Source organism: Somniosus microcephalus, chromosome 3 (assembly GCF_052327205.1).
Source record: "Somniosus microcephalus isolate GS21.2 chromosome 3, FLI_Smic_1.0, whole genome shotgun sequence".
NCBI classification, from domain to species: Eukaryota; Metazoa; Chordata; class Chondrichthyes; order Squaliformes; family Somniosidae; genus Somniosus; species Somniosus microcephalus.
The window spans coordinates 183,198,361-183,211,867 of NC_140989.1; the positions used below are offsets into that span (position 1 = coordinate 183,198,361).

The window sequence follows — 13,507 nt, forward strand, 5'->3', positions numbered from 1 at the left end:
GCTAAAAATAATAGCATTTACCAATTACAAATATTTACCAGTACAATAATGCATAAAATATGAAGGCCATTTACTGCTAACCACAAACGGCACCATAATGAAAGTTTGTGTGTTAGAAATGATCAAAGCATGAATGTTAGTTTATTAAATGGGCAACTTATATACTGGAACAAAGTATAGCACTGCAGTAGCGGTTACTAGTACTAAATGTTACTGCAGTGCAGCTAAAACATGTGTTATTAATATGTAGGTAAAAGTAAAATTCTTACTGAAGACATACGCACACAACCAACTTCCTTTGCTGAACAAGCCTTGTAGAGTTCGGAAGATCAGAAACCAAGTGTAGCTTGGTAAGAATGCTACTACAAGACCCACCACTGACGTCACAAATGTTGCAAACAAGAAGCTCAATTTTCTGCCAAACCTAGAGAGAGAATAATTTAAGGATTCATTAGCAAGAAAAATGTTGCCATTACTTTCCAAACCTTTGATCGGTAGATGACATTATACATACATGTCTGCTGCATAGCCCATGAGTATCGTTCCAAGCATAAATCCCAGGTTTAGACAAGCTTGAGTCAGGTCCACTTTCCAGGCATCAGCACACACCAGTTCAAACTGTACAAATTGTGTAGACAGACAAAAAATTGTATTCATGTGTGGTTTCATGAGAGATATAACAACACACTCTTCTCACAGCATCTTAAATTTTTTAGCTCATAGAATCATACAATGATACAGCACAGAAGGCGGCCATTCGGCTCATCCTGCTTGGGCCAGTTCTTTGGTGGAGCTCTCCAATTAGTCCCACTCCTCTGCTCTTTCCCCAGAGCCCTGTAAATTTTTTCCCTTCAAGTATTTCTCCAATTCTCTTTTGAAAGTTACTATTGAATCTGCTTCCACCAACGTTTCAGGCAGTGCGTTCCAGATCACAGCAACTCTCAGCATTAAAAAAAATGTTTCCTCATGTCGCCTCTGGTTCTTTTGCCAATCATCTTAAATCTGTGTCCTCTGGTTACCGACCCTTCTGCCACTGGAAACAGTTTCTCCTTAATTACTCTATCAAAACTGTTCATGATTTTGAACACCTCTATCAAATCTCCTCCTTAGAGCAGAGAAGGTTAAGGGAACAATCCCAGCTTCTCCAGTCTCTCCACATAACTGAAGTCCCCCATCCCTGGTCCGATTCTGGTAAATCCCCTCTGCACTCTCTCATGGCCTTGACAGCCTTCCTAAAGTGCGGTGCCCAGAATTATACACAAAGGCCCCGATATTGACAGGGCGAGTTTTCCGAGCAGAGGGGCGGAGTTTCAGTCAGGAAATCCGGATGTCTTAACGCCACTGCATCCATGTGTGTGTGTGACAGGATCCCCATCCGGAAGTCAGCCTGATTGATAGGCTTGGCTTCCAGTCGGGCGAGAAGCACTCCGGAGCAGGTAAAGAGCCTGCAGCTGCTAATGGGAGCGTGGGGGGTCTGATCCCCGATCGGCAGCAGGCAGCTCTCTGCTGGGGAGGGTCTGATCCCAGGGAAGCAGTTAAGCTTGGGGGGCCGGGTGGAGGGGGGGCGCGTGGGGAAGCACTCCTGCTCCTCCTGGCCCACAAGCAGTGCCGTAAAGGTGCTTACCTTCTCCCTGAAGCTGTCCTCACCTCCCTTGAGCTGCTGGGTTTCCCGAAGCCTGGAAAACCCAGCCGACCAGGGTTAAACCTGTAAGGGAAGTTAAACATGAGGCTCCCAGCCTCATTATATTTAAATGGCCAACCCGCCTCCTGAAAGCTGGTTGGCTGATTGCCCTGTCCAGCCTCCAGTAAGCCCGGAAATGGGCAGGTTTGAGATTTAAATTTTTTTTACATCTCACCCGACCCCAACCCATCTGTTGGTTTAGCATAACTTCCTTGCATTTGAACTCTATGCCTCTATTTATAAACCCCACAGATCCCATATGCTTCTTTAACCACTTTCTCAACTTGTCCTGTCACCTTCAAAGATTTGTGTACATAGCTCACAGGGTTGGGGCTAATATATTAGCATGGATAGAGGATTGGCTAACTAACAGAAAACAGAGTCAGGATAAATGGGTCATTTTCAGGTTGGCAAACTGTAACTCGTGGGGTGCTAGCAGGTGCTGGGGCCTCAACTATTTACAATCTATATTAATGACTTGGATGGAGGGACCGAATGTAATGTAGCCAAAATTTGCTGATGATACAAAGATACAAAGGGAAAGCAAATTGTGTGGAGGATGCAAAGAATTTTCAAAAGGATATAGATAGGCAAATGAGTGGGTAAAAATCTGGCAGATGGAGTTTAATGTGGGGAAATGTGAGGTTATCCACTATGGTAGGAAAAATAAAAAAACAAATTATTTTTTAAATGGGGAGAGATTACAAAATGCTGAGGTACAGAGGGATCTGGGGGTCCTTGTACATGAATCACAAAAAGTTAGCATGCAGGTACAGCAAGTAATTAGGAAGGCAAATGGAGTGTTGGCCTTTATTGTAAAGGGAATGGAGTATAAAAGTAGGGAAGTCCTGTTACAACTGTACAGGGTGTTGGTGAGACCACACCTGGAGTACTGCGTACAGTTTTGGTCTCCTTATTTAAGGAAAGATATACTTGCATTGGAGGCAGTTCAGAGAAGGTTCACGAGATTAATTCCGGTGATGAAGTGGTTGTCATATGAAGAAAGGTTGAGCAGGTTGGGCCTATACTCATTTGGAGTTTAGAAGAATGAGAGGGGATCTTATTGAAAGTTTACGGGAGTGTTTACGGGATGGTTTCCTGGACCAATGTGTCGAGGAACCAACCAGAGATCAGGCCATCTTAGACTGGGTATTACGTAACTAGAAAGGATTAATTAGCAATCTTGTTGTACGATACCCCTTGGGTCGGAGCAATCATAATATGATCGAATTCTTCATTAAGATGGTGAATGAAGTAGTTGACTCAGACTAGGGTCCTGAATTTAAATAAAGGAAACTATGATGGTCTGAGGCACAAATTAGGTTGGATTGATTGGGGAATGTCACTCAAAGGGTTAATGGTGGATAGGCAATGGCAAACATTCAAAGACCGCATGGATGAACTACGGAATTTGTTCATCCCAGTTTGGCATAAAAATAAAACAAAAAAGGTGATTCAACCGTGGCTAACAAGGGAAAATAGGGAAAGCATAAGGAGAGGACATATAAATTGGCCAGAAAAAGCAGCAATCCAGAGGATTGGGAGCAGTTTAGGATTCAACAAAGGAGGACAAAGTGAGTAATTAAGAAAGGGAAAATAGAATATGAGAGTAAGCTTGCAGGGAACATAAAATCTGACTGTAAAAGCTTTCATAGATATGTGAAGAGAAAAAGATTGGTGAAGTCAAGCGTAGGTCCCTTGCAGTCAGAATCAGGGGAATTTATAATGGGGAACAAAGAAATGGCAGACCAATTAAATACATATTTTGGTTCTGTCTTCACAAAGGAGGACACAAATAGCCACCCAGAAATGTCGGGGAACATAGGGTCTGATGAAAGGGAGGAACTGAATGAAATCAGTATTTGAAGGGAAATGGTGTTAGGGAAATTGATGGGATTGAAGGCCGATAAATCCCCAGGGCCTGATAATCTACATCCTAGGGTACTTAAGGAAGTAGCCCTAGAAATAAAAGATGCATTGCTGATCATCTCCCAACATTCAATGGAATCTGGAACAGTACCCATGGATTGGAGGGTAGCTAATGTTACCCCACGATTCAAAAAAGGTGGTAGAGAGAAAACAGGGAATTCCAGGCCGGTAAGCCTGACATCGGTAGTGGGGAAAATGCTAGAGTCCATTATAAAAGATGTAATAGCAGATCACTTGGAAAACAGTGACAGGATCGGACAAAGTCAACATGGATTTACAAAAGGTAAATCGTGCTTGACTAATCTACTGGAATTTTTTGAGGATGTAACTAGTAAAATAGATAAGGGAGAACCAGTGGATGTGGTGTATTTGGACTTTCAGAAGGCTTTCAATAAGGTCCCACATAAGAGATTAGCGTGTAAAGTTAAGGCACATGGGATTGGGGGCAAGGTATTGACTTGGATAGAGAACTGGTTGGCAGATAGAAAGCAAAGAGTTGGAATAAACGGGTCTTTTCCTGAGTGGCAGGCAGTGACTAGTGGCGTACCGCAGGGATCGGTCCTTGGACCCCAGCTATTCACAATATATAATGATCTAGACAAGGGAACTAGATATAATATCTCCAAATTTGCAGACGACACAAAGCTGGGTGGATGTGTGTGCTGTGAGGAGGATGCCAAAAAACTACAGGATGATTTGGACAGGTTGGGTGATTGGGTAGAAGCATGGCAGATGCAATATAACGTGGATAAATGTGAGGTTATCCACTTTGGAATCAAAAACAGGAAGGCAGATTATTATCTGAATGGCAATAGATTGGGAGAAGGGGAAGTGCAACGAGACCTGGATGTCCTTGTGCACCAGTCGCTGAAGGTAAGCATGCAGGTGCAGCAGATGGTTAAGAAGGCAAATGGTATGTTGGCCTCATAGCGAGAGGGTTTGAGTACAGGAACAAGGATGTCTTGCTACAGTTGTACAGGGCCTTGGTGAGACCACATCTTGAGTATTGTGTGCAGTTTTGGTCGCCTTATCTGAGGAAGCATATTCTTGCCATGGAAGGATTTCAGCGAAGATTCACCAGGCTGATACCTGGGATGGCAGGAATGACGTATGAGGAGAGATTGTGTCGATTGGGCTTGTACTTGCTGGAGTTTAGAAGAATGAGAGGGGATCTCATTGAAACTTATAAAATTCTGGCAGGACTGATGGTCGGGGAATCCAGAACCAGGGGTCACAGTCTAAGGATAAGGGGTAAGCCATTTAGGACAGAAATGAGGAGGAATTTCTTCACCCAGAGAGTGGTGAACCTGTGGAATTCTCTACCAGAGAAGGCAGTAGAGGCCAATTCATTAAATATATTCAAGAAGGAGTTGGATATATTTCTTAAGGCTAAAGGGATCAAGGGGTATGGGGAGAAAGCAGGTACCGGGTACTGAACTTGGATGATCAGCCATGATCGCATTGAATGGCGGAGCAGGCTCGAGGGGCCGAATGGCCTACTCATATTTTCTATGTTTCTATGAAACGTATAAGATTCTGAAGGCGCTTGACAGGGTAGATGCAGAGAGGATGTTTCCCCTCATGGGGGAATCTAGAACTAGGGGGCATAATTTCAGAATAAGGGGAAACCTTCTTAATTAGAAATGAGGAGGAATTTCTTCTCTCAGAGGGTCGTGAATCTTTGGAATTCTCTTCCCGAGAGCGCTGTGGAGGCTGGGTCAGTGCTGGGTCCCCAACTCTTTACAATCTATATTAACGATTTGGAGGAGGGGACCGAGTGTAACATATCAAAGTTTGCAGATGATACACAGATGGGATGGAAAGTAGTGAGTGCGGAGGACATAAAAAACCTGCAAAGGGACATAGACAGGCTAAGTAAGTGGGCAGAGATTTGGCAGATGGAATACAATACTGGAAAGTGTGAGGTTATGCACTTTGGCAGGAAAAATCATAGAGCAAGTTATTATCTTAATGGCAAGAAACTGGAAAGTACTGTAGTACAAAGGGATCTGGGGGTCCTGGTGCACGAAACTCAAAAAGTTAGTATGCAGGTGCAGCAAGTGATCAAGAAGGCCAATGGAATGTTGGCTTTTATTGCTAGGGGGATGGACTATAAAAACAGCGAGGTATTGCTGCAGTTGTACAAGGTATTGGTGAGACCGCACCTGGAATACGGCATACAGTTTTGGTGTCCATACTTAAGAAAAGACATACTTGCTCTCGAGTCAGTACAAAGAAGGTTCACTTGGTTAATCCCGGGGATGAGGGGGTGGTCATATGAGGAGAGGTTGAGTAGATTGGGGCTCTACTCATTGGAGTTCAGAAGAATGAGAGGCGACCTTATTGAAACATAAGATTGTGAAGGGGCTTGATCGGGTGGATGTGGTGAGGATGTTCCTAATGATGGGTGAAACTAGAACTAAGGGGCATAATCTTAGAATAAGGGGCTGCTCTTTCAAAACTGAGATGAGGCGAAACTTCTTCACTCAGAGGGTGGTAGGTTTGTGGAATTTGCTGCCCTAGAAAGCTGTGGAAGCTACATCATTAAATAAATTTAAAACAGAAATAGATAGTTTCCTAGAAGTAAAAGGGAATTAAGGGTTACGGGGAGTGGGCAGGAAATTGGACATGAGTCTAGGTTCGGAATGGTCATGGCCCTGTGGGTAGTGGAGTGGGCCCAGGGGCCGTGTAGTCTGGTTCTGCTCCTACTGTATTCTAATTCTGTGTTAGATTTCAGGAGATGGTTTTATTCCTGTTCCTGGCTGGGGTGGAGATCGCCTTTACAGAAGGTAAGTACTGTAGAAAATATAGGGACAGAGTGATCTCCTGGAAGAATTTCGATCGCCTAGATGGGTCGGAGAGGAATTTCCCAGATTTTTTTCTCCCAAATTGGCCATTGGGTCTTTATCTGGTTTTTCGCCTCTCCCGGGAGATCACATGGGTTCGGGTGGATGGAGAGTGATAGAAGATTTGTGGTTAGGATCAGATCAGCCATGATCTTATTGAATGGTGGAGCAGGCTCGAGGGGCCAATTGGCCTACTCCTGCTCCTATTTCTTATGTTATGTTCTTATGTTATGTTCTTAATATATTTAAGGTGGAGAGAGACAGATTTTTGAAAAGTAAGGGAGTCAAGGGTTATGGGGAGCGGGCAGGGAAGTGGAGTTGAGGCCAAGATCAGATCAGCCATGATCTTATTGAATGGCGGAGCAGGCTCGAGGGGCCAAATGACCTACTCCTGCTCCTACGTCTTATGTTCTTATGTTCTTATAAACCCCAAGATCTCTCTGTTCCTGCACCCTCTATAAAATTATACTATTTAGTTTATATTGCCTCTCCTCATTCTTCCTACCAAAATAAAACCCTTCGCGCTTCTCTGCATGAAATATCATCTGCCATGTCTCTAACCATTTCACCAGTCTATGTCCTCCTGAACTCTGTTACTATCTTCCTCATTGTTTACTACATTTGAGTTTCGTGTCATCTGCATACTTTGAAATTGTGCCCTGTACATCCGTATTAATATATCAAAAAGAGCAGTGGTCTCAATATCGACCCCTGGAGAACACCACTCTATACTGCCCTCCAGTCTGAGAAACAACCATTCACCACTACTTTCTGTTTTCTGTCCCTTAGCCAATTTCGTATACTGTCACTAGCCCTCTTCTTCCATGGGATTCAATTTTGCTAACAAGTTTATTATGTGGTACTTTATCAAACACCTTTTGAAAGTCCATATACACAACATCAACCACACTACCCTCATCCATCCTTTCCGTTACTTCATCAAAGAACTCAATCAAGTTAGTCAAGCATAATTTGCCTTTAACAAATCCGTGCTGACTTTCATTTATTAGCCCATATTTTTCCAAGTGCCAATTAAGTTTGTCCCGGATTATTATCTCTAAAAGTTTCCCCCACTACCGACATTAGGCTGATTGGCCTATAGTTGCTGGGTTTATCCCCCTCCCCTTTTTTGAACAGGGGTGTAACATTTACAATCCTCCAGTCCTCTGCCAACACTCCCATATCAAACAGGAGGATTGGAAGTTTGTGGCCAGAGCCTCCGCAAATTCCACCCTTACTTCCCTCAGTAACCTAGAGTGCATTCCATAGAGTGACTTTTCTACTTTGAGGACTGCCAACTTTTTAAGTACCTCCTCTTTATCTATTTTTATCCTATCCAATATCGCTACTGCCTCCTCCTTTACTGCTACATTGGCACCATCCTCTTCTCTAGTGAAGTCGAATGCAAAGTGATCATTTAGCAACTCAGCCATGCTCTCTGCCTCTACTAGAAGATCTCTATTTTGGTCCCAAATCAACCCCACCCTTCCTTAGACTACCCTTTTATTATTTATATGTTTATAAAAGACTTTTGGGTTCCCTTTTTATGATAGCTGCTAACCTATTCTCATACCCTCTCTTTGTCTCTCTTAATTCTCTTTTTTAGATCCCTGTACTTTCTGTATTCAGCTTTGTTCTCTGCTATAATATGAACCTAATATTTGTCATAAACCTCCTCTCTCTCTTTCATTTTAATCTTGATATCTTTATGTCATCCAGGGAGTTCTAGCTTTGGATGCCCTTCCTTTCCCCCTTTTGAGAATGTCTCTACTCTACCTGAACCATCTCCTCTTTGAAGGCCTCCCATTTTTCAATTACTGGTTGGCCGACCAATTTTTGATTCCAATCCACCTGGGCCAGATCCCTTTTCAGCTCACTGAAATTAGCCCACCTCTAGTTAAGTATTTTTACATTGATTTTCTTGTCCTTTTCAATAACAATTCTAAAACTGATATTATGATCACTGTTCCCCAAATGCTCTCCCACTGAAACATGTTCCACTTGCCCTATTTCATTCCCCAGAACTAGATCCAGCACTGCTTCCTTCCTCGTTGGGCTAGAAACACATGGATCAAGAAAGTTCTCTTAGTTTATTTGATCAATACTGATACCACCCCCCTCTCTTTTTCTTTCCTTCCCTATCTTTCCTGAATACCTTGTAGCCAGGAATATTAAGTGCCCAATCCTCCCCTTCTTTAAGTCATGTCTCTATTATTGCTACTATACTATAATCCCACATGGCGACTTGTACCTCCAACTCATCACCTTATTTACCCGCTACTTGCATTTACGTACATGCACTCCAAACCCATCATTTAGATGCTCATTGAAACAAAGCTAGAGCTCCCTGGATGACTAAAGATTAGAGAGATTAAAATGAAACAGAAAAAGGGGGGCTCATTTCAAGAATTCCTCCCCCTCTTTGCCTTTTACACTATTACTATCCCCGTCTATAATAGAATAATTGAAATCCCCCCTTATCACTACTCTATGATTCTTGCATCTTTCTGCAATTTACCTGCAAATTTGCTCCTCTATCTCCTTCCCACTACTTAGTGGCCTATAGTATACACCCAGCTGTGTCATAGCTCCTCTATTGTTCCGTAATTAGAACCAAACAGTTTCTGTCTATGAACTCTCAACCACATCATCCCTCACAAATAGTTTATTTGATCAATACTGCCACCCTCCTCTTTTTTCCCCTTCCCTATCTTTTCTGAATACTTTGTAGCCAGGAATATTAACTTCCCAATCCTCCCCTTCTTTGAGCGATGTGGTGACTTTTGCCTCCAGCTCACCAACCTTAGTGACCTCACTACTTGCATTTCCGTGCATGCACTCCGAACCCATCATTTAGATGCTCATTAGTTGCAGTACCATTTAGAGACCTTCCATGAGAAGTTCACTTATTCCAGTGTGATCGAGAGACTCCACACTACGTAGTTAAGTTGGGACACGGTGGCTGGTCAGTCTACTTCCCCTTGAGGCTTATTGGGGCGACATGTTAGGTGGAAACAGATAGTGTTATTCTGGCCTTTGACTCACGAGTTCTGCCATATCTTTGTGTTTTTGATCAAATCTAAAATCTAACTACTGCGATTTTCAGCTTAGTCATTCAACATAATCTGGAGACAGCAAGCAAATTCAGCACCATTTATGACATTTTGCTTCAGATAGAATGTAACAGATGCACTGCAGTGCATTTAATAGGACATTGGGAAGCACTTTTACTGTTACTTCCCCAGATATACAGTCACCATTATTGTATCTCACTGTACGATGGTCGAAATTCTACACTTAAAATGACAACAAACTCTCATCGCAAACTCAGTAGAGTGCAAATTCAATCACTGACATCCAATAACTTGTCTTTGGATACCGCCATTAACATAGTAAATTGTCTCAAAATGCTTCATAGGAGTGTAATCGGACAAAAATTGACAGCCATATAAGGAGTTATTAGGACAAAAGAAGGAGGTTTTAAACAGCGACTTAAAAGGAGGAAAGTGAAGTGGAGAGGCGAAGTTGTTTGGGGAGAGCTTAGGGCATAGACAGCTGAAGGCACAACTGCAACCTAGCGACACTGATGTGGTGCCAACTGTGGCATTTCTGTTTGATTCGAGTTGCTTCTATTGTCTACTGCTAACTTTCCAATATAATTGGCATTTGATCTCTGACCAAAAATAAAACGTACCTCTGTCACAATACTGGGGAATGAGCCATTTTCAAAAACCCACCCATCCTGGCACGTTGTAAGTGGCAGATCTCGGGAGCCATTCCGGACAAAGGACAGTGGATTCTCGCAGCTGCCTGAAGAAGAATTCCAGTCTACATCGTATCTCTCGCACTGACTGTACAAGGAGCTGCCAGATCGCCCCACAGGCAACGTGTAATTCTTCTCCTGTTCCAGAGACCAGTTGCACTTGTGTCTCAGTCCAGTCACCCCAGGACTCCTGCACCAGTGGTCGGGAGTAATCGCTAAAAAAACAAATCCGACGTACAGATAGGAGAACATCGCCGAGGTCAGGAACACATAAAAACAAATGACCTTCTGATATAGCCCGAATCCTCCTACCTCCTCCAGAACATCATCGAAAGTCGGCATTGCGAAGGATCTGGTCAACAGTTCAGTGGAAGGAGCAAGATGGCACTGACTGAATGTCCTGCCTGCACAAGGGGTATCTACCTGCAGTATCACAGCAGTGTATCCCAGCAAATCAGTGTGGAAGATAGATCTACCAATCAACTGTGCAAATTGAGGAGTTAGCCAAGTTAGTAAATGAGTGAACAAATGAAATGCGACACTGAACTATTCAGTGCCGTTACAAACAAACACTGGCAACCACTTTTCAAAACTTCAGCTTTAATACACAACTCAAACATCCATGCTTCACTGATTTTATTTTTAAATGTCTTATTTCTCAGCTTTCTACACATCCTTAGTTAACGTGATTCAAAGTAACTTGTCCAGAAATTGTAACTATTGACATGAGCAATAATTAGTGAAAAACTTATAGATTCCCTTGACGAAGGCAGACTAGCGCTGTGTCGAGAAACCAGTGAAAACCTGGATTTATCTCACTCCAGCAGGAAACCCTGAAACCTGCTCCACCAGCTTGGTGCCGCGTCACTGCCCCCACGAGGCGCCAAAGATCAGCGCCGATGCCATTGCGGCCCGACTCCTAACCAACTCAAAGGGTAACGACTACCACCGAAAACCAACGCAGAGTGAAAAAGCTGCTTAAGCTCTCGGCCAAAAGCTGCTCTGCTCACCACCTTTGCGGCAGCCTCCACCACTGAAGAGGTGGACACAGCGCTGACAGTCACCAAGTGGCTGCGAGCGATGGCATCTACCCAGAATTTCTCAAGAACCAGGGCCCAAATGGATGGAAGTGACTTGCCAAACTCCCCTCCAACATCCTTAACACTGGGATAATCCCAGAAGTTTGACGCCATCCTAAAACCAGCCAACGATCCCAAAAGCTACTGCATGCAAAAGCTACTTTTCTCTTTTTTTTTTAAGGAGGATCTAGTTGAAGTAAAGGGTTTTATTCTACTTGGTTCCCCACATTCACCCAAGTGTACAGTTGGAGCCTTCTCCACAGCTGCACTGAGAGTGGCGAAAGGTTCTCAGGAGTCCAATGGGTGGCCTGGACCAGCAGAGGCAGTCAAGTAAAATGGTCTAATTTTATCATAGAACCACACAACACAGACAGAGGCCATTCAGCCCATCATGTCTGTGTAAGCTCTTTACACAACAGGCACCTTCTTGAGCATCAATTGGTAACAAGAGGGTTAATAATGTCCTATGTTACTGTGACCAAGGTAAACTATCCCTCCTTATCCTTCTCCTCCTGTCTGCAGCCATTGACACTGTTGACCACTCCACCCTCCCCCAATGCCTCTCCACCACCATCCAGCTGGGATGAACTGCCCTTGCCTGGTTTCATTGTTAGCTATCCAATCGTATCCAGAGAATCACTTGCAATGGCTTCTCTTCCTGCTCCCACACAGTTACCTCTGGTGTCCCCCAAGGATCTATCTCTGGCCCCCTCCTATTTCTCATCTACATGCTGCCCCTCGGCGACATCACCCAAAAACACAGCATCAGTTTCCACATGTACACGGACGACACCCAGCTCTACCTCACCACCACCTCTCTCGACCCCGCCACGGTCTCTAAATTGTCAGACTGCTTGTCCAACATTCAATACTGGATGAGCAGAAATTTCCTCCTACTAAATATTGGGAAGACCAAAGCCATCGTCACCCATCTCAAAATAAATTGTACATCTTCAGTACTCCTATCTCGCTTCAGAAATGTCTAAATCTGCTTCTGCTGCAACCCTATACTTTCATGCACATCAGGTTTTTTTTCCTGCATTGAGTGATGGGATGCCAGTTTACCTGCAGCTAAATTACATTAAGCCCAAGCTCTACCTGCTACACTTAGTGCATAAACCATGGTTGTGCCACAGACTTATACTAAAGGCTGTTTCCAAGCCGTCAGTTTTAGCACATTTTCTAGATTGCTTTGTGCTTTTCTTTTTATTAATTCTCGGGATGCGGCCGTTGCTGACAAGGCCGGCATTTATTACCCATCCCTACTTGCCACGAGAAGGCAATAGTGGGCCTACTTCTTGAACTGCTGCAAGTGGTTTGACACAACTGAGTGGCTTACTAGGCTACTTGAGGGGTCAGCCACATTGGTGTGGGACTGGAGTCACGCATTGGCCAGACCAGGTAAGGGCGGCAGATTTCCTTCCCTAAAAGAAGTTAGTGAACCAGTCGGGTTTTTACAGCTGAACTTAAACTCTCAAACTGCCTTGGCAGGATTTGAAGTCATGTTCTATGGATTAGTCGCCCAAACCTCTGGATTATTAGTCCAGTAACATAACCACTACACTACTGTCCCCAGTACACTGCTATTCCTGCACTGACAGCAGGCTGGATTAACTCCATAAGGTGCCCTGTGCCACCAAGAATATACTCACAGCATATTACATTATGTCACAATGTAATCACTTGTGCACATACAAAATAGTAAAACAATAAAACTTAGCAGGTAGATGAAATTTAGTTAACAGAAATAAGTGGACATGATGCAACATAAAGGCATCAATGTGTTTATAAAATACCATTCAGCACTTATGAGCAGATGTCTCAGCCAATTGCTGGGCTTCCCAGGGAACCCCCCTCCCCCCGAGACATTCCTTCCCTTTTATGTAAATAAGCCTCATTGTGAAATGTTTGCACTAATTGATGGATTCCAGTTATCAAAATTCTAGGTTGAATAGAATTATCTATTAACCAATTACGACACATCTACCTACAGAAACATAGTATGATGGGTAGGGTCCTGTGCCACAGCACCTTTCGCACAAGCCTTAATCTGGCACTGACTGAAAGGAAGTGTAGTCTGAAATAAGAGTTAGAAAACACACCGTTACCCTTCATGGCTACGTCAGGGACATTATCCGCCTTGCAGTGCCTACACATAAAAAGTACATTCGGATTCCGAGATCACTTTGAGCAGTCCAGTATGCATGGT

The 13,507-nt window shown here is 43.6% G+C and overlaps 1 protein-coding gene across 3 annotated transcripts in view; it reads right to left on the reverse strand.

Annotated features, from left to right (window-relative positions):
- Window positions 1-10,703, reverse strand: part of LOC147121617 (solute carrier family 22 member 2-like) — a 59,860-nt gene extending 49,157 nt beyond the window's left edge. The window contains exons 1-3 of one of the 3 annotated variants that reach the window (XR_015077584.1): window positions 10,151-10,703; window positions 515-618; window positions 270-424 (exon numbers count right to left, since the gene is read on the reverse strand). Coding sequence is in view for 2 of the 3 variants with exons in the window: in XM_085981997.1 (XP_085838123.1) it covers window positions 270-424; window positions 515-618; window positions 10,151-10,561 (670 nt within the window). In the remaining variant the exon portion in view is untranslated. The remainder of the gene's footprint in view (window positions 1-269; window positions 425-514; window positions 619-10,150) is intronic. The other 2 variants (XM_085981997.1, XM_085981999.1) reach the window with 2 other exon arrangements.
- Between the last annotated feature and the right edge of the window lie 2,804 nt (window positions 10,704-13,507).